Below are 20,529 nucleotides of genomic sequence, written 5' to 3' on the forward strand. Positions count from 1 at the left end.
TAAGGGGTGGGACCTTTCCTGGGTTGCCCCACTCTTTCCTCGTCATTGGTCAGTTGCCATGCCAGTCAAGCAGCACCTTGTTGGCGCAGAGGCGTCTCTCGACTGGAGTGGGGGTGGCGGCTGCATGGGCGTCGCGGCCTTAAAGGGGCCCGCACCGTTTCTAGCCGCCCCTTAGGGACATGGCGGCAGCTGGTGACCCCCAGTACCTGGTGAGCTGTGGTGAGGGGGTGGGGACGCTTCTCTCTCCTCCCCTGTGGCCGGGGGGAGGCTCTCGGAGCGGGGTGGGGGCCGAGCTCCTGGCGCCCGGAGCGCAGGATTTCTCCCGGGGTGGACTTGGCTGGGAAAGAGCCCCCCGATCTCCGCCCACCCTCCCCCTGCAGGGATCCTGCGGGAATCCCCCCTTGGCGCCTGCTGCTCCAGGCATCCTGCGAGAAACCCCTCGCCCCGCAACATGGACCTGGCTCGGAAAGAAGCGCCCCCTCCCCGCGCAAAGATCCCCCCTCAGCATGGATCCTGGTGGGAGCGTCTCCCCTTCGGGGACACACACACACAGACACACACACACACACACCCCAGGCGCCCCCTCCCCCGCGCAAAGATCCCCCCTCAGCATGGATCCTGGTGGGAGCGTCTCCCCTTCGGGGACACACACACACAGACACACACACACACACACCCCAGGCGCCCCCTCCCCCGCGCAAAGATCCCCCCTCAGCATGGATCCTGGTGGGAGCGTCTCCCCTTCGGGATCTCTCTCTCTCTCTCTCTCTCACACACACACACACCCTCTATTGTGGAGGAAAGCTCCCCTCCTAAGCAAAGCTGCCCCCCATCACACACACCCCCCAACACGGATTCTGTTGTAATCCTCCACTTCCTGGGTTGCAGACCCAAGCGTAGTCATTCCTCCCTGCTCTGTTACTGAACAGAATCAATCTCCTCCTTCAGCGCAGTTCCTGGTGGGAATCATTACCATCCCCTCCATGTACAGATCTCAGGAGGAAAGACCCCTCCTCCCCCAAAATCGCCCCCTCCCTCCGAGATATTGGTGGAAATTGCCCCCTCCCTGCCTGAGCACAGAACTGGGTTGTTTGGAGGTGGCAGAAAGTGCCTTTGAGACCAGTATGCTTTGAGACTCCTGGGCATTAGTGGCATGCAAATAAATAATATTCACAGCTTTTATACATCTCGGCTGTGTCTAGACTGGCAAGTTTTTCCACAAAAGCAGCTGCTTTTGTGGAAAAACTTGCCCGCTGTCTACACTGGCCGCTTGAATTTCCGCAAGAACACTGACGATCTCATGGAAGAAATCAGTTATTCTTGCGGAAATACTATGCTGCTCCCGTTCAGGCAAAAGTCCTTTTGCACAAAAGCTTTTGCGCAAAAGGGCCAGTGTAGACAGCTCAGATTTGTTTTGCGCAAAAGCGCGTCTAGATTGGCACGGACGCTTTTCCGTGAAAAGTGCTTTTGCGGAAAAGCGTCCATGCCAATCTAGACACTCTTTTCCGCAAATGCTTTTAATGGAAAATTTTTCTGTTAAAAGCATTTGCGGAAAACCATGCCAGTCTAGATGTAGCCCTCTAGGTCTCTGGCTGTTTCATATCATCCCTCAGCAATTTGGAGCTGGCTAAAGAATTCCGGTTGGTAACATCATGGTGATGTTGAGTGGAAACTAATAAGCTAATGGCACGTGCTTATTTACAAAGGGCTTCAAATTCTAATAAGAAAACTTAAGTAATGTAGAAAAATATACAAATCTGTAAGTGTAAAACCTCTTTTTAGTGGGAGTCTCTGAATTGCACAGCAGAGTCAGCTATATGAGGCCACCAGAGAAATAGTGGAGACTAGGGATGTTAATAGCCAGCTACCAGCACATGTGCTCTGGGAGCTGGGGCCAGAAGCAGTAGCAGTTCCTGGAAGCAGCTGTTGCTTTTTTGCAGGGCTGCCAGCTCTGGTGTGGGAACTGCCCACCCTGTTTAATCAGTTAACTGGTTAAACTTAATGTTTACGTTCTTAGTGGAGACCAACACAGTTTGAGAAGAAGAGGTGTTTATGTTGCTAAAAGTTGAAGCCAAAACCTAATTCAAGCAGAATAAATTACTAAAGATATCGAACCCCTAAAAAACATGTTTGCGAGAGCAAGGGAAATTTTGAACTCTAAATGCCTTCAGTCAAGCAGTGCGTTTCTGTGGCATATCTTCTGATAATACATCATATTAGGGATGTTAACTATAGGTTAATTGACTAATTGAGTAGTTGATGGAATTTCTATCTATTAGTCGATGCGGGGTGTGTGCTCTTGCTACAGCTCTGCACTTTAAATGTAAGCCCCTGTTGCCCTGACCCCCCTCCCAGGACAGAGCCCCCTACTGCATCCCAAAATGCTCATTCTCAGTCCCATCCTGGAGCCTACACTAGTCAAATTATGTTGGGATGCGGGCATCAACTGTTTTTTTTTTTTTCAATTGGGTCATAAGAAAAAAAGTTTGAAAATTACTGCTCTAGGTGACCTGGTTAGTTTACATGAACTCAAGTGAATGCAATATGCAGATGACACACTGCTGTACCTATCCTTCATACACCACCACACTGCTACCACTACTATGGCTCAGGAATACTTGGATGAGATCAGCTTGTGGATGAAGAACAGCTAGCTGAAGCTGAATCTGAGCAAAGCAGATGTCATACTGATGGGCAGAGAGAAGTATTTAATGTAGTTTGCAGCCACAGTAGTCTTCTGACTGAAGGCTCACATCCACAACTGGTCACTTCAGTCCACAGTCTGTGTTCTCTTTGGCTGTGTCTACATTGGCTCGGGGTTTTGCCCGAGAAAAGCTACAGTCTAGACACGATTTTCCGGAAAATAACCCCTTTTCCGGAAGATCCTACTTGAAAGTAGGAATAAGGGATCTTCCAGAAAAGGGGTTATTTTCCGGAAAATCGCGTCTAGACTGGCGCTTTTCTCCGGCAAAACCCCGAGCCAGAAAAAAGCGGCAGCCATGTAAATGCAAATGCCGCGGGAGATATTTAAATCCCCCGTGGAATTTGCAATTCCGACTGGTCTCATTAGCATCCCTTTTCCGGAAAGGGGTGCCAATGTAGACACAGCCTATGACTCTTTGCTGATGCTGCACTCACAAGGCAACAGCTGCTTCTGAGGCCCAGCACCATCTGTCGTGTCTGGACAGGCAGATAGCCTACCTTAGCATCCCCACTGATCACATGGCTTCCCTGCAGCAGTGAGACCCAGTGTCTAACATTGCACAACGTTTCACAGTACAGGCAGTCCCCGAGTTACGCGGATCTGACTTATGTCGGATCCGCAGTTACGAACGGGGATTTTCTCGCCCCGGAGGACTGGAGCGGCGGGATGCCTGGTCCCTCCGCCCGCCTCCTCCGGGGCGAGAAAAGCTGCTCCCCGTCTCCCTGGTCTGCTGGGGGAGCCAGCAGACCAGGGAGATGGAGAGCAAAGCGGCGGAGGACCCGGGCTGGACCTGCGGCGCTGATCTGGATCAGCTGAGCTGGATCAGCTGGAAGCACCGCAGGTCCGTCCCCGGGTCCTCTGTCGCTTTGCTCAGCGTCTCCCTGGTCTGCTGGGGGGGGGGACGCAGCTAGTGCCCCCCCCCCAGCAGACCAGGGAGAAGTGGAGCAAAGCCCGGGGCCTGTGGTAGAGCAGGTGGGGCGCGGCCGGTTGGTTCGACAGCACTGCTCCTTGGCGCTACTGGACCAACCCAGCAGCACCCCAGCTGCTCTGCCCCAGGAGTCTAGGGTAGAGATGCAAGTGACTAGTTAAGTAGTCCACTACAAATTAAGCCTAGGCTTATCAGGTAGTTGAGTCACTACTAGACTAGTTGCTTCTCCCTCCCCCCCCCCCCGTTTTCCCCCCACCGTCTGGTCCCTCTGTCTGCAAGGAACCAGACTTAAAAACTGGTTCCCCAGCACTATCTCTGCGGGGTAAGGGCAAAGAAGAGGAGGCAGAGGTGCAGTGGGGGGCCAGGCTGAGTCCCAGCTTGTGCCTGGTCCCAGACGCTGCGCCTCTACCTTTTAAATGTAGTAAGAGCTGCCAGGTACCGTGCTGCGCATCTGCCTCTTAAATGTAGTAAGAGCCGGGCGAGACTTACTACATTTAAAAAGCAGAGCTGCAGCGGGGTTAGCTCCTGGCCCGGGAACTAACACGGCTGTGGCTCTGCAGTTTCCCCCCTTATCAACTAATTTAAAATCATCGACTATTCAATTAGCTGATTAAAGGCAATTTAACATCCTTAGTCTAGGAATAGAGGTGCAGGCTTCCATTATTGTTTCACTAGGTCTCCCTAGGAAGGACTCATCTTTTTCTTTTTTTTAGCACATTACCCAGGACTCCTGCCACTTCTCTCAGGTGAAATAACAGTATCTCATGGTTGGTACCAAATGCTGCAAAGTAATCTAGGAGGATGAGAAGGGATATTTGTCTTCTGCCTGTTGACAGGAAGAAATAATCCTTCAGTGCTACACTAAGGCAGTTTTGCTTCTTTATCCTGATTATACTGGGTGTAGAGTGTTGACTTCAGTTACATGAGCTGCTAGTTGGCCTTTGGCTGGTTTCTCTATGAACTTGCTCAGGTTTCAGGCACAGATGGCTAAGACTGAAATGTGGTGGGGGGGATGGGAGTTGGATTGACAGGTCTTGCGTTGGACCTCTTTTTTTTTAATGTCAAGAACTTATTGATGAGTGAATGTACTGAACTGTGGGAAATGTAGATGGGCTGTTGGTTGGTGGGTACAGGCGCACTGGATCCATGCTGCTTGAAAGAGCTTCTCAAATATGCACCATCTTTTCACCAAAGTAGGACAGTAGTACAGTGTGTTTGGTGCTCTGCTCCAGGGCTGGTTGTAAACATTCAAGTTTCATGAAGGCTGCGTCTAGATTGGCATGATTTTGTGCAAATACTTTTAACGTATTTGCGCAAAAGAGCGTCTATATTGGCATGTATCTTTGCGCAAAAGATGCCAGTGTAGACCATGCCAGTGTAGACGCTCTCTTGCGCAAGAATGCTCCGATTGCCATTTTAGCCATCGGGCTTTCTTGTGCAAGAAATTAACGTTGCTGTCTACATTGGCCCTCTTGCGCAAGAATACGTCAGAGTATTTATGCAAGAACCACTGATTTTGTACATTACAAAGTCACTGTTCTTGCACAAATACTCACGGCCAGCGTAGACAGGCGGCAAGATTTTGCGCAAAAGCGGCGCTTTTACGCAAAATCATGGCAGTCTACACGCAGCCGAAGTGATTTACTGATATGGAAAGCTCTTAGGGGAGGGATTTGGCAGCCTGAGTGGAGACCAATAGAAAGGCGGAGTCCTGTAATACAGGCTCAGCGTAGACTTTTGATGATTTATCATGTTTCTTCCTGTTTGAACCAACCTTTGTTTTCTGCATCTGTGCTTGAGTTGCTGCCCTTCTCTCTTTGTTTGACACAAGATGTCAAAAAACTAAGGATGTCGGTGTGGATGATGGAGAAGAAAGGGGTCCATTTGTAAATCAGCATGTCTATTTGTAAAGCAGCAGAGGCCAGTGCAGAATGGTGATTATTCCCTAAGTCCTTGACTCTTGATCCTATGACAAGTTTGCTGTCATTTAGCAGGCTTTGAAATTGGTTGGTGTTAATGAGCCTTTGTGGTCAAATCAGGATGATTGGTCTTTTCTAATGCCATTGGCTTGATGAGGCAATGGTCTATCCAAGGCAGCATAATTTTGTCTATCTTGATATCCAGGCTGCTGTCATCTGCAACTTCAGACTCCATCAGCTTTCTTCATTCGTGTCTGGATCTAAATTCAAAATAGGGATATAAAAGTATATTTAACTGGTTAACTGACTAAAGGGGGCACAGACCGTCACTGGGCTGGAAGGCCCCTTTCCTGCCTCCCACGGCTGGGCTGGAGTGGTCCTTGCCTGCGAGACTCCTGGGCTCCCCGTGGACAGAGGGAAAAGGAGTGCTGTCTTAGTGCTGCTATATAAGCTTTTCTTGAACCATTTATTACAATTCAAGTATCCAAGTCTCTGTAAAGCTTTCAGTAAGTGACAGAACATCTGGAATAGTTCAGTCCTGTCTCTGTTTGTGGAGTAGCCTATGAAACTCTTCCTTGGCCACATTCATAAGTAAAATGTATTTGACAGCATGATATTATTTGGACTGTGGCAAGAAATGTTAAAACTATACAGTGGTGAATACTTCAAGCAGGGGGTTGTCAACATTGATCCAAAGTGGATGGCTGTATTAACTTTCCATTGTGTATTAACTTTCCACTGCAATATTCAAACAGAGATTAACTGAATGAACATGACTCGTAGCCAGGTTGTTCTCAAGGGAAATGCAAATAAGTTAAGGGCCAAATATTTATTTTGCTTTATGGCATTTAGTCTCTAAGTGTTTAAATAGACTATCTGAAAAGAAAAATTATGCATGTGGTGAGGTGTCACTTAAGCAAATAAAGAAAACCACAGTTGATTATGTGTGTCTAAGCTTTTATTATGCAAACATGTTTTTCAGAATCTTGGAAACATGTTATTTATATGCTGGCTGCCAGTATGCTTCCAGCCTCTTCTCTTCATTTGGGGGAGTAAAATGATGAAAGTTTGAATCCCAAATGGTGCTAGGGAAAGTATAGTGAAAGGGACTCTGGTATTTTAGAATTATCCTCTTGTTTTGGCTAGATTGCTGAATACTTTCCCAGCGGCAAATAAAAACTTTTGCCTTTGGTCTGCTAAGTCTTGTTGCTGTTGTTAATGTTGGGTAAAAGGCATGTTTCGTTATTTGATTACGTTTGCCTGGCCCACAGCCAGTTTTAACAACCTATAAAGCCACTACAGGCTGAACCTCTAAAATCCAGGATTCTCTGGCAACATCCATGGTCCAGCAGGACCCTGGATATTGCTGGACCAAAGAGCCCTGGCTGGCCTGTTTCAGAAACTCAGCACAGGTTGGGATGGCAGTGGAGAACCCAGCCCCAAAGGGGCTGGTGCAGTGTGGAACACAGTCCTGGCCAGGGCTGATGGCAGGGAGTGTAGCACCAGCTGGGGCTGGAGGCAGCAAGGCCATCAGCCAAGAGTCAGGCTGATGAGATGGGAAGCGCAGTTGCTAACAAACTCTCTGTTAATTACATAATTATGCCCAAACCATTTTGCTAGTGGTGCAGCTGGGGAGAACAGTTTAATTTAACCACTAAGAAAGGAAATATTAATTTAAATTGTTAAACGGTTAAGCGCTTTAACTTTCTCATGTTAGTTTCTGAAACTTCCAAAAACCTCCAACCCTCATTGACATGGCCATCAACTGAGACACTTCTCTGGCACTCCAGACCCACAGGGGAAGGGAGAGGGACAGGGAGGACTGAGGTTCAGGGCTTCCAATAGGCCAGATTAACTCTTCTGAGGTTTCAGGGTTAGTGGATTTTATAGACCTCTCCTTAGTCTCTGGGTTTGGGACAAAAATGAGGGATGCAGTGTGTGTGATCAGGCTGCCAGTGAGAGGGATGGGAGGTGCAAGATTTGGGCAGGAGGGTAAAAGGGCAAGGTCTGGATGGGAGGTATGGTGCAAGAGCAGGCTGGGAATAGGGTGTAAGGGCAGGGGAAGGGGACAAGAGGAAGGGAAGGTGCAGTGTGTGGCCAGGAGGGAGGATGCAGGAACAGCCTGGGGTAGGGTGTCTTGTCAGAAGGGAAGGGGAGAAGCAGACTGGAGATGGGGTGTCTGGCCAGTGAGGAGTGGGCAGGATCAGTGGAAGGTGAAAGAGTGGGTTGGGGATCGGGGATGTGGCCGAGTGGAGAGGGCAGGCAGGCTGGGGATGCAGGGTCTCAGCGGGATGTATGTGCGCATGAGGAGGCTGGGGTACAGGGGGCTGGGCATCAAGGGGATGCACTTATTTACCTTCGTGCCCCATGCTGGTTCCAAGCACAGCCTCCTGCTGCTCCCATTAGCCAGATTCTGGCCAATGGGAGCAATGGGGAAATACTCCAAGTAGTGTGCCCATGCGCTGCTGTTCCCCCAGCTGGGGAGGTGAGAGGGGGAGTGAAAGTGTTTCTTCCCAGCGAGCCAGATCACACAGTGCAGCTCAGAGCTTTCTCTCCCCTCCCCCTCTGGAGTTGGTCCATGGCTTGAGCTCGGTCTTCCCTTGCCTCCCGCAGTGGGAAATCCACACTGGCGCTCCAACCGTGTGGGGGAGGGAGGAAGGGGAAGGCTGGAGCACCAGTGTGGATTTCCCACTGCGTGGGGCAAGGGAGGACTGGGAGGCTAGTGGTCCATGGACTGTAGTTTGAGAACCACTGAGTTAGACCATTGAACTCTTTCCAATGTAGACCGTGTCTAAGTCTTTGCAGAATAAGTATCCAGACCACTGCTGTGCATGAAATAGCTAAACATTTACTAAGATTTTCCTTGCCTCCAATTGATGTCGACTCTGAAAATTGTACTCCATGTAAACCGTGCTTAGAGCAGTGGTTGCAGTTGACACTAGGGTTCCCAATATTGGTCATGCTAGTAGAGCTAAACCTATTTTCGCAATGGGGGAATTTTTTTTTAAAGTGTCCTTAGGATTATCCAGCTATCCATAAACTTGAACTCCTCCATCTGCTCACCTCAATGAAAGGTAGCTATCAAGCCTTAAGGATTATTTAAATATATTGGATTTAAATAGTAACACTCTGCAATTAAAAAAAATACTTGATTTCAAATATTCAGCTGGAGTCTGGTCTCTTATTATCCATGTTGAAGCACTTTGCTTTTAAGGTGGGATGGTATTCTGTATAGGACTGGAGTATTCTCTGTTTGTTCACATGTGGCCTTCCTTAATTCTTTTTCTCCTCTTCTACAGCACTTTGAAGGGAATTTTCACCAGTGGCTCATTTCTGATGCTGTGACATAGGAGCACATCAGCTTTCTCTATATTTAATATTTTCTGTTCCCTTCTATCTTCCTTTTCCCTGAATCAGTGTTTCCCAATTTTATTTGGCCACGGAACCCTTTTAAACTCGAAAGAATTTTGCGGAACCCCTAATAACAGTCTTGTATATGGTGCTGAAAAAGTAGACCACAAATAAGTAAGGATAATAATAAACAAATGCTAAACAAGGTCATGAGATCAATACAAATGAAAAATGTTTTCAATAACATTAATAAATGTTTAAATATTAATTATTATTTTAAAATCATAAAATGTTATTGTAATGGAATTTTCTTGCGGAACCCTTATTTTCACTTCGCGGAACCCTGGGGTTCTGTGGAACACCATTTGGGAAACACTGCCCTGAACAAACATCAGAAAACCAACAAGGCATTGGTATTTGCAATACAGGCAGTCCCCGGGTTACATGGATCCGACTTACATCGGATCCCTACTTACAAACGGGGTGAGGCAACCCCGCACTAACTGCGCCCCCCCAGCAGACTAGGGAGACGCGAAGCTAGCGTGTCGTGTCCTCCCCCCCCCCCCCCCAGCAGACCAGGGAGACGTGGAGCGGCTTTTCTCAGCAGGCACCTCAGCTTGAGAATAAAGGACTGAGGGAAGTGAGGTGTGGGAGAATACAACTGAGCTCTGGAGAAATGTTTGGCTAGAGTTTCCCCTACAATATGTACCAGTTCCGACTTACATACAAATTCAACTTAAGAACAAACCTACAGTCCCTATATTGTACGTAACCCGGGGACTGCCTGTACTGAAGTACCAGAACTGGAAGGCTTTTTCATTTGCCACATTGTTTGTAGGATAAACATTAAGTGGAAAATTATAGGAGCAAAAGCACTAAATTTATCTGATATCCAGGTGAGTCACCCTTGTGTTAATTTTAAATTCTGCGGTGGTAATGTTTAGTATAGGGTACAGCAGTTATAAACAGGGCTTTTTTTGGCTCATTTTAAAAGAAATATAAAACACTACATTTTTAAGTCATTTACCCAAAACAGCATAAATCATGAACCTAGCACAGGCCATTGTACTCTATTTATAGTGTGCCTTCCCTAAGGATTACTAGATTACCTGCACAGTTCCTGGAGGATTCTCTTCTTTATAGCAAACAGGAAAGAGTATAATATATCTGAAAATTATTCAAAGCCTGGATATTGGACACAAGGGGATAGAACAAAATAACATTTTTTTTTCTTATTTACCTCAGATACTGTTTTTGACACAAGTTCAGGTGAAAATGAAGCTCATGGTCCCAGATTGTGGGGCAGGAAATCTGGCCTTTGCAGTGTAGATTACATTATTAATCTCTTGCTGTGCTTCTGAAAATCAACATGCATCTGAGAACTCCATCAATAATGAGGAGGAGCTGGGGAGGAAATGTGTACTATAGCTGGAGTAATTTGCCAGCTCCTTTCTAAAGCTCTTCAGAGGGCATCCATTAGCTTCTCCCCATACATTTGTGGCAGAGCCTCATAGCATAATAAATATCATGTACATCTGATTCTCCCTGCCTACTGCAATTAGTGACTGGAAAATGGGGGTTTCAAGTAATAACTTTGTTTCATGTTTCAGGGTGCTCTACGAGGAAGCTGTAAATCAGCATCAGTCACAGATGGGCTATCTGCAGCATCATTTGTAGATTATCCGAAGTACAAGCCCTTCATTAATTCTGATTTGCAGCGCTCTCCTGAGAAACCAGTAATTCCATATCCAGAAAGTAACAGCAGAGGTAATATTTCAGTCCAGATAAAGCATGGCTATCTTAGATATGTTTATGGCATCTTTTACCATGGGATTTAGATACAGAAACTCTATACTTCTTACAAGGTATTTGGATCTAAATGCTATTTAGTACAGCCCTGATCAATATTCATTCCATAGTTGGAGTCCCACTGCCAAGCACATTCTACCTCCTGTGCCTAAAAATCTGATCTTGAGCCAGTCAAACTGCATTGAGAATGAAGTGTGTGATTCCTTGGATGGATGGGTAGCTGGGTAATAACCTTAAGTTATGAAGTAGCATAACATGGTTTGAGCAGCTGTTGTAATTCATGTAGTGCAGTCTGATTTGAGGAAGGCAAGTCCTTAATGGCCGGTAGAGTAAAATCCAAACAGAGTACCTCTTAAATGTAATGTGCACTCTGGCACATAAACTGCTCTTGGTTCTGATAGTGCGGTTGATACATAATTAAAGAAGCACTGTAACTGAAACATAGGAGTTTTGATAGTGCAGGAAGAGTTTGCCTGCTAATTATCGATGGTGTATTTCTTACTGTTTGTCATATGTTGTGTAGTGGTAAACTTGAGCCTGGATGTGCATCTTATAGTAATCTCTTCTGGTTTTCATGGCCCAATACTGAAGATTCGTTAACTCCAAAACACTGATGTGGAAAATACTCTGGTAATTTGGTAGCAGAGATGTGAGAAAGTTTACTTAATTCAAAAACCAGGTTGTGTGATCTGTACAGTAATTAAAACAAAACAAAAATCCTCTCTTGAGAATAGACCCATGCTGTCTATAACCCTGTCTGCCTATCTGGAAGTTCATCTGACTATTAAGCTACATGCCACTGACTGTGTCCATAGTTTAAATGCTATGGTTTCTATAGCTGTAACATAAAAATTTGCACCCATGTACTTATCATGTATTTAATTGTATTTATTATGAGCTAACTCCCTTAAGGCTAACAGTATTTTTTGCCCCTCCACGATTCTACAATTCAGTGTTTCTTTACTTCAGAATTTGCCCAGTATACTGCAGTAATGGTTCTTTCCTTTTTGTCATCTTATACCAAGACGTCCATATCCACCCTTGCATGCATTAATCTTTTTAATACATGCACATGCTTTGTTTCTCTTCGGTGCGGGTTTTAGTACGGAGGTGTCACAGTAATAATCTGTAGATGTGTCTCTGTATAGATGTGTGCTGCTTTAATGGGACCTCACATGGGAGAAAAGGTGTGGATCCCTTTGCAGAATTAGGGCCTTTAATAGACCAGTATATGTGTTCATCTCAAGATGATCCAATTTCCCTTTTGTGGTAGTTGACTTCTAAAGATTCTATGAGATAATTGCTTATGAAAGGAGGGGTTTGAATAAAGAGAAAAGTGCAAGTGAAGTGGGAAGGAAGTTCCAAATCAAAGGGACAAAATAAGAAAAAGCTGCAAAACCAGCAGTGGGAGAGAGATACAGAAGTGGCACTCAGAAGGGCAGCTTAGGAGGAAAATAGAGCAACACTGTAGAAAAGAGCCTTTTTGCAGCTCTTCTGACTGATGTTAGCCTTCCTGGTTTCAGTGAGAATTCACAGTATAAACTAATTCACAGTGTAGCTACACTGAAATGCTGGCAGGTAACTTCTTATATATCCTATTCCGCTTACAGTGGGGTATCAGTTTTACACTTTACTAATCACTTCTGTGCCAGCTTCTGTCTGATAGAATGAGAAATGCAGTCAGCAAATTAGTTGATTATATTAATGTAAAGGCTCTTATCTCTGTAACTGAACAGTAGCTCTATTCATCCAGTATGCTTTAAAACAGTGGTGGGCAAAAGGGCCTCCGTGGGCTGGATCCAGCCCACCAAGCAGGTTGATTCCGCCCAGGAAGGCCCTGCTGCTTCCCCACCCCCAAGCCAATTAGGGCCTGGGGATAGGGGAAAGCTTTGAAGCATTGTGCTCTCCTGGCAGGGCAGTAGGAGGCTTCGCACGCTCCCCTGCCACCAAGGCCAATCAGGGTCTGTGGGTGGGGAAGCCTGAAGCATCCTGGCCCCTCCCCTTCCCGTGCAGCCCAGGGCTTGGCAAAAAATTATTGCCCAACCCTGCTTAAGAGGAGGTAGGTTATAACTTGTGTACAGCCTGCACAAATCTAAAGAGTTTATAAAGAAAGTCAGTGACTCTTCTGATCTTGTCCAGAGCCAAAACAAAGTTTGTGGACCAATGGGCTGGGCTGCATTGTAGAAACTGCCCCCAAATCTCTAATTGGTTTTTAAAACTCATCAACTGAAACTTCTCTGGTCAGGCCAGTACAGTGTGGTTTACCCAATATCTCAGTGAGTTTTGAACTGAGATGACTTTAAAATCAGTTTGGACTTTGGGAGAATTTCCCCTGTGTTGACCAGACTTGCAGGTCAAGGGTGTTGTTGGTCTTTGGCACGTGGAGGGAGTGTGGGAAGGTGATAAGAGGATGGAATTTGCTAATATATTAACACATTTAAAAAGAAACCATTTAAAACTTGTGCCAACCAGAAGCACCATCTCTCAGGGGCATGCAATAAGGATATCTAATCGTGTTTTGTTCAATCACAGCAATATTTTCTGCTCTGAAGAATCTTCAGGAGAAAATTCGGCAGCTAGAGCTGGAACGAATTCAGGCTGAGGAGAATGTGAAGCATCTGAGTAAAGAAACATCTGACTATAAGAAAGTGCTAAATGAGCAAATAAAACAGAGGGAGCACTCTAAGACAGAGGTGTCCAAGCAAAATCAAGGTTTGTGCACATGAAAACTTGAGTTCATAGTGTGATTACAATACAAACTCCATCCAAGTTAGCTTCCTGTGTTGACCCTGTGATTCCAGGGTAAGTGTGTGTCCATATGGGGAATTACTCCAGAATATCTTTTGTGCTTTAAATTTACACCCTATGTTATTCTAGAGTGATTTCCTCTTTGAGTTGGTCTACACGGGGAAAAGTTAAATGTTTTTCTACACTATTAGAGCTGTACAAAGGCTGCCAGTGGTGGAAGCTACAGTGCAGAATCAGAAATGCTCCAGAACTTTTTGATCTTGTTATAAGTGCAGCCTTGTACTATGTTCAGCAGAATCAAAGTGAGCAGTAGAGTATATTCACTAGCGTGATAGGGGATGAAGAGATTAATTCACTCCCAGAAAAACAAATGGAATAATTCCAGTTGTACTCAAATAAAGCTACTGGTCTATGATCAGTACAAAATAGTTCCTATCATTTTTATTATTTGTTATTGAGTAGAATTTTCAGGCTTCTGATTACTTGCCTAATTGAAGAGACTATACATTGTGAATGCAGGAATTTACAGTCATTCCAGCAATTAGCAGCAGGATTTTTCAGGTGAATTGGCCAGACTCACTTCCTCAAAATAGGAAAAGACCTGTTGATTGTGATACTAAACTAGAGGACTGTCTTGAAGAAAGGTGTTAAAAAAATTAAAAATCAGAGCTTACTTCTTCTGTCCAGCTATGGAAGAGGGAGTGATGTCTTAGTTCATAAAAAAGCTTCCTACAGATTTTACTCTAATAAAATCTGCTGTGTGTGGGACTTTTTTTTTTTTTAATTTAGCTCCAATATCACTCTGCAGTACCTACTCTCACTCCCACCTGCTCTTGTAATGTTTCTTATATTTTTATCCTGCTCCCAACTGCAGAAACCTTAGATCTTGGAAGAAACAGATTTCTCTCTGGTGACAAAAAGGGTCTGTTATATATTTTAATAAAAAGTTTTACCATAAAAACAATTCTTGTTTAAATCCTGTAAAAATACTGTTCATAGACATCCGATCTTTCTATCCCTTCTTTAGAAGCATTAAAAGATTTTTTTAAGTATTTTTCTCACAGATAACCAAAGTCTCTTGCCCTGTCCCCCATAAATCTCACCCACAACAAAACACATTTTATCTTTTCCTACTATTAAGGCAACAGGTTTTGTGGGACACCAAGGATCCCAGTCCAGTTGCAGGGCTCTGCTCTACTAGGTAATTGGAGTTGTGGAAGGATTTTTAAATTGCGAACTCTTAGGAGCAGTGACTGCTTCTTTGTGTTGGAATAGCACGTATTTGCTCCCTCTAGTATCACATATGACTGAGTTTACATTTCTACTTCCTCTGATATCTTAGAACTGGCTTCTCAGCTGGCAGCTGCTGAATCTCGTTGCAGACTTCTAGAGAAGCAGCTGGACTATATGAAGAATATGATAAAGCATGCAGAAAATGAAAAGACAAGTGTCTTGGAAAAACAGGTAAAGTTCTCCTGTCCACCTTCACCTGCTGGTTGTACTAAGGAAGCTAATGAATTAAGACATGATCTTGAGTAATTCTGGCATCTTGAAATGTGATTCTATATGCTGCTTTAACTGGTCTTTAACCTAAGTAAAGAATTGCTCTTATGAACATGTCTCTTACTGAAGTCAGTAGGAGTGTGTCTAAACTACATCCCTCTGTCAGCAGAGGGATGTAAATTAGACACATCAAAAGTACAAATGAAATCGGGATTTAAATATCCCACATTTAATTTGCATAAGGGCGGCTGCTGCTTTTTTCAAAACGGGGCTTTTCGAAAAAAACAGCAGTTTAGACAGAAATGCCCCATTTCGAAAGATCGCTGTACCAGGAGTTTTGGAAAAAAGCGGTTGCCGCCATTATGCAAATGAAGCGCGGGATATTTAAATCCCAGCTTCATTTGCACTTTCAATGTGTCTAATTTACATCCCTCTGCCGACAGAGGGGTGTAGTTTAGACACACCCTAAGTAGATGTGTTCTCATAGCGTGTTCATGAACCAGTAAATCTTGTGTTTGAGGGGTAGCCATGTTAGTCTGTAACTGGAAAAACTTAAACAATGGATAGTCTAGCAGAACCTTAGGGTACGTCTTGACTACATCCCTCTTTCAACAGAGGGATGTAAATTAGGCACTTCAAAATGGCAAATGTAGCCAGGATTTGAATTTCCCGTGCTTCATTTGCATAATCGCATAATGGTGCTCTTTTGGAAAAGCGCTATTTCAAAAGTAAAACCACAGTCTAGACGCGGTTCTATCTAAAAATAGAAGCCTTTTTCGAAAGATCTTGTAAACCTCATTTTTTGAGATTTCCAGGATCTTTCGAAAAAGCCTTCCCTTTTCGAAAAAAAACGCGTCTAGACTGCGGTTTTACTTTTGAAATAGCACTTTTTCAAAAGAGCACCATGACGCGATTATGCAAATGAAGCACAGGAAATTCAAATCCCGGCTTCATTTGCAATTTTGAAGTGCCTAATTTACATCCCTCTGTTGAAAGAGGGATGTAGTCAAGACTTACCCTTAGAGACTTAACAAAAAATGTAGATGGAATCACTTCAGATGAATAAATCTTGAGTCTGTTCTCTCCAATGACAGTTCCCATACCTCTAGAGTAATGCCTAGTCCTGCCTGCAAACCCCCCCCACTCCCCCCCATGTATCCCAGATTGAGAAACTCTGCTCTAGGGGAAACTGACTAACCAACGGAATACCATGCCCCATGTGCACCTGTACATAATTAATTCTCCCTCCTAGATAGGGATGTGAATGGTTAACAAGTGGGAGCTGGGGGCCTGCTGCAGATAGGGGTTGCTTTGGCAGGGCTGGAGCCTCTGTCCACAGCAGGCTAGGGTTCTCTACAGACAAGGGCTGCTCCAGGCTGGAGTGATTCTGCCCTCCCTTTTAATCTGTTAACCAGCTAAACATAGGCTACGTCTACACTGGCATGAATTTCCGGAAATGCTTAAAACAGAACAGTTTTCCGTTATAAGTATTTCCTGAAAAAGAGCATCTACACTGGCAGGATGCTTTTCCGGAAAAGCCCTTTTTCCGGAAAAGCATCTGTGGCCAATGTAGACGCGCTTTTCCGGAAAAGAGCCCCAATCGTCATTTTCGCGATCGGGGCTTTTTTCCGGAAAAGACTACTGGGCTGTCTACACTGGCCCTTTTCCGGAACAGTGTTCCGGAATAAGGACTTATGCTTGAGCGGGAGCAGCGTAGCTTTTCCGGAATAGCGGCTGATTTTGTACAGTAGAGCGTCGTTGCTTTTCCGGAAATTCAAGGGCCAGTGTAGACCGCTCATAGCTTATTCCGGAAAAGCGGCTGATTTTCCGGAATAAGTGGCCCAGTGTAGACACAAGCCCTTCTGTTTAACCGGTTATCCAATTACATGGGATTTTCCTCCCCTTACTCCTAGATGTTTATATCCTTCAAATATCTCCAGAGATCTATCCTGGCTTCCTTGCACTGTGATGGCTGTATGTTCTCAAACTTAAGGGTTGGATGATTGTGGGGGCTTTGACAGTGGTGCATTTCTAACTGGCTTTTGCTTTTTTTCTTTTCTCTTTGTAGGTCACATTAGAGAGAGAGAGACTCCTAGATCAATCTCATGTTCAGTCTAAATTAGAAAAGCTGGATTTGCTGGAACAAGAATATGCCAGACTAACTGCAATGCAATCTCTAGCACAGGTCTGTCATTCCTCCTGTACACTGCGTCCAATTTGCCTTGGTCATGAGCAGTGTTCCCTGTAAATTTTTTCCTACTAAGAGCAGAGTGAATTTTGGCTTGTGCACCAATACTGAAGTCATGTGCGCTGGTTTGGATGTGTGCCACCCAGTGTTTTTTTCCTCTCTCGCCCGCCTGCCATCTCAGCTGGCCGAAACAGCCGCCTGATGTGCAAGTGCTGCTGTGCAGCTCTCCAGAGAAGGTGGGCGGGTGAAGAATTTTTTGTGTGCAGCCGCACAGGCACACTCCTTAGTGGGAGGCAGTGTTCCCTCTTAAGATTTTCCATCCATGAGGAGAGTTTTGTCTTGTGCACCAATATTAAAGTCATGTGCCCTTGTTCAGACATGTGCCACCGTGGCACCCAAGTTATAAACCTCTCCCTTTTCCCCTCTGCTGCCATGTCTCCCATCCTCCCCTCAGCCCATCTGCTCCCCTGGTGCTTGCTGCTGCCCCCCTCATCCTCCCCTGCTGTCCTGGCTCCTGCCCCTCTCACTCTCCTCAGGCCTCTTGGGACTTGCCCCACCTCCCCATACTCTGACCCCTGCACCTGCCCTTCCCCGCTGTGCCCACCCCTTCTCTAATACCCCTCCCCATTCCCTCTCCTAACACCTCCCTCTAGGGTTGTCAGATGGTTTCAACAAAAATACTGGACACATTTGACATTACATCTTATTTAGAAAATACCGGCCACTTACATTTTCTCAATTTGTTTCCTGAACAGAAAGCTCAAATACTGGACTGTCCGGTTCAAAACTGGACACCTGGCAACCCTACCTCCCTCTAGCCACTTGCCCTGCCTCCCTCCCCTGCTGCCTGTTCCTCCCATCCACTCCCCTCCCTATGTCTGCCCTTCTGCTTCATCTCCACAGTCCCCTGGCACCCTCCTGGCTACTCTCACTGCCCCTGCCCTCCTAATACCTGCCCCCCTTCCCCAAGTCCTCACCACCCACTGCCCCAGTTCTCCTCACACCCCTTTGCATCCTCACACATGACTTGCTCCAACCCCTGCCTTCCTCATGACCACCTCTCCTTTCAACCCCTCTTCTTCAGGCACCTCCTACTCCTTCCTCTTGCCCCTCCCTTTTTTCTCACCCACCCCGCTCCTCCTGCCCTTTCCCCTCATTGTCTCCTCTTGGGCTCCCTGGCATTTGTCTCTCTTCCACCCTGCTCCTTTGTGCCTTCCTCTTTCTTCTCCTGCCTTGGCCCCCTCCTCTTCCCTCAGCACAAACCCCTTTCTCTCCTCACCCCTACCTTCTCCTTAGTTATCCCTCTGCCCCTTCTCTTGCCTTCTGCCATCCTGACATTTGCACCTGCTGTGTGGGGCAGCATAGTGGGTGGCTACCCTGTGTGCTGGAGCTGGAGCCAGGGCTGTGGTGCTATTTTTAGTACTGTAATCCAGGAGCAGCTACATCATGCAGGACTTGAGCTGGGCCCGCAGTGCTATTTTTAGTATTGAGGTCCCAGCCCCAGCTGCTCCCAGGGGCTGGGCCTTGCGGCAGGTGGTTGCTCTGTGTGCTGGGACTGGAGCCAGGCCATGGTGCTATTTTTAGTACTGTGGCCCAGGCTCCAGCTCCAGCAGCCACCATGCTGGCCTCGTGGTGGCTGCCCAGCTGCTCCTGGGGTGGACAGTCACCCACCACGTGGCCCTGTCCCCAGGAGCAGCTGGGGCTGCAGCTGCGTGGCTCTGTTGGGGGGGGTGGGAATGAAATTCTTGATGCGCGCCCACGCAGACACGCACTTTACAGGGAACGCTGGTGGGAACTATGGTTATGAGTCTTGAGCATGTTTTGGTCCTCTATCAAATGATTACTAATAGAGCTGAATGTGTGTCCTGTAGGAAATTATGAATGTGTGTCCTGTAGGCATCAAATCACCACAAAGTTGATAATTTTTAAAGGAAAAATTCTGAAAATGTGTTGCAACATTTTCAATCAAAATGAAACATTTCAACACTCTCAAAATAGAGGTTTTATTTCAGTTTGTTTATAAGACTGCAAACTCTTTATTTATAGTCATTTCAACATTAAGCTACATTTTGTCATGGGCATACATTGCTTTATAGATTGGGCCCTACCAAATTCATAGCCATGAAAAACACCATTGACCATGAAATCTGGTCTTTTGTGTGCTTTTATCTTGCACGCTAAGTTCCCTGTAAGCTGCGCAGCTATTTTGTGAGTCCTACTCTGAAGTTCAGAGCTCCTGCACAGGCAGGGAGCTCATCTAACTGGTGAGGGCAGGGCGGGGTGTTGCATCTCTAAGCACCAGCTAAACAGAGCTAGCTGCATGCTTGAACTGAGGAGCTCTCAGAGCAGGTAAGCAAGATAAGAATAAATAAATGGCTTTGGAAGGGTAGTGGTGGTAATTAATTAAATTGGCTGGCGGGGGGAAGTCAGAGAGGAGGGGAGTTTGGAGAGTCCCATGTGCAAGGAGAGAGAAAGGCAGAGACCTAGCAGTCTCCTCAAGCCTCCTGAGCTGGGAGGGGCGGTAAGGGGCTGACTGCATGGAGTAGGTGGGGGAAAGAAGGGGTGGATGTGTTCTGGTTTCTGTGCAGTGGAGTCAGGGGGCAGTTTGTTTGGGGTGTCTGCCTGATTCACTTTGCTGCAGTCTTCTTTGACTGGCTTGGTTGGAAGGGAGAGGGGGAAAGCAGGCTGCATGGTATGTGTGCCAGGACATTTGCATGATTACATTTCAAACAAACTTTACATAGGTGTTAATGGCCTAAGGTAAGAAAGAAAAATATTCTTTTAACACAAGTTTTTTTTTGGAGTGTTTCAAATATCTAAATCTCTGGTCTTAATGATTTTTTTAAAATCCTGTGTTACTGATTAATACATGGTACAGTAAAACTCCATTAGTCCGGCATCCAATGCTCCAGGACTCCTGATGGTCCGACACCATCAGGAACCCGGAAGTGCTAGGGCAGCCGGACAGGCTTCCCCCATTCAGCTGCTGCTAAAACTGACTAGCAGCTGAATCGGGGAAGCCGGGAGCAGAGCAGCTGGGGTGCTGCCGGGTTGGTCTGGTAGCGCTGCCCCTTGGGGCTGCGGGACCAACCCGGCAGGACCCCAGCTGCTCTGCCCCAGGGGTTCCCGATTTAGCCACTGCTGAAACAGATCGGCGGCTGATTCCAGGAAGCCCTGGGCAGAGCTGCTCCGCCCCGGGCTTCCTGGAATCAGCTGCCGATCTGTTTCAGCAGCGGCTGAATCGGGGACCCCTGGGGCAGAGCAGCTGGGGTGTTGCCGGGTTGGTCCCGCAGCCCCGAGGGGCAGCGCTATGGGACCAACCGGGCAGTACCCCAGATGCTCTGTCCCAGGCGTCCCCAAGAGCAGCTGGAGTGCTGCT

The 20,529-nt window shown here is 46.3% G+C and overlaps 1 protein-coding gene across 1 annotated transcript in view; it reads left to right on the forward strand.

The window, feature by feature from the left end:
* The first annotated feature begins 49 nt into the window (after positions 1-49).
* CEP57 (centrosomal protein 57) overlaps positions 50-20,529 on the forward strand; it is a 37,429-nt gene continuing 16,949 nt past the window's right edge. The window contains exons 1-5 of the mRNA XM_089775730.1: positions 50-209; positions 10,513-10,669; positions 13,244-13,423; positions 14,802-14,923; positions 17,031-17,147. Coding sequence (XP_089631856.1) covers positions 180-209; positions 10,513-10,669; positions 13,244-13,423; positions 14,802-14,923; positions 17,031-17,147 — 606 coding nt within the window. The 5' untranslated portion in view covers positions 50-179. The remainder of the gene's footprint in view (positions 210-10,512; positions 10,670-13,243; positions 13,424-14,801; positions 14,924-17,030; positions 17,148-20,529) is intronic.

This window comes from Pelodiscus sinensis, chromosome 1 (genome assembly GCF_052426305.1).
Source record: "Pelodiscus sinensis isolate ZL-2025 chromosome 1, ASM5242630v1, whole genome shotgun sequence".
Taxonomy (NCBI): Eukaryota; Metazoa; Chordata; order Testudines; family Trionychidae; genus Pelodiscus; species Pelodiscus sinensis.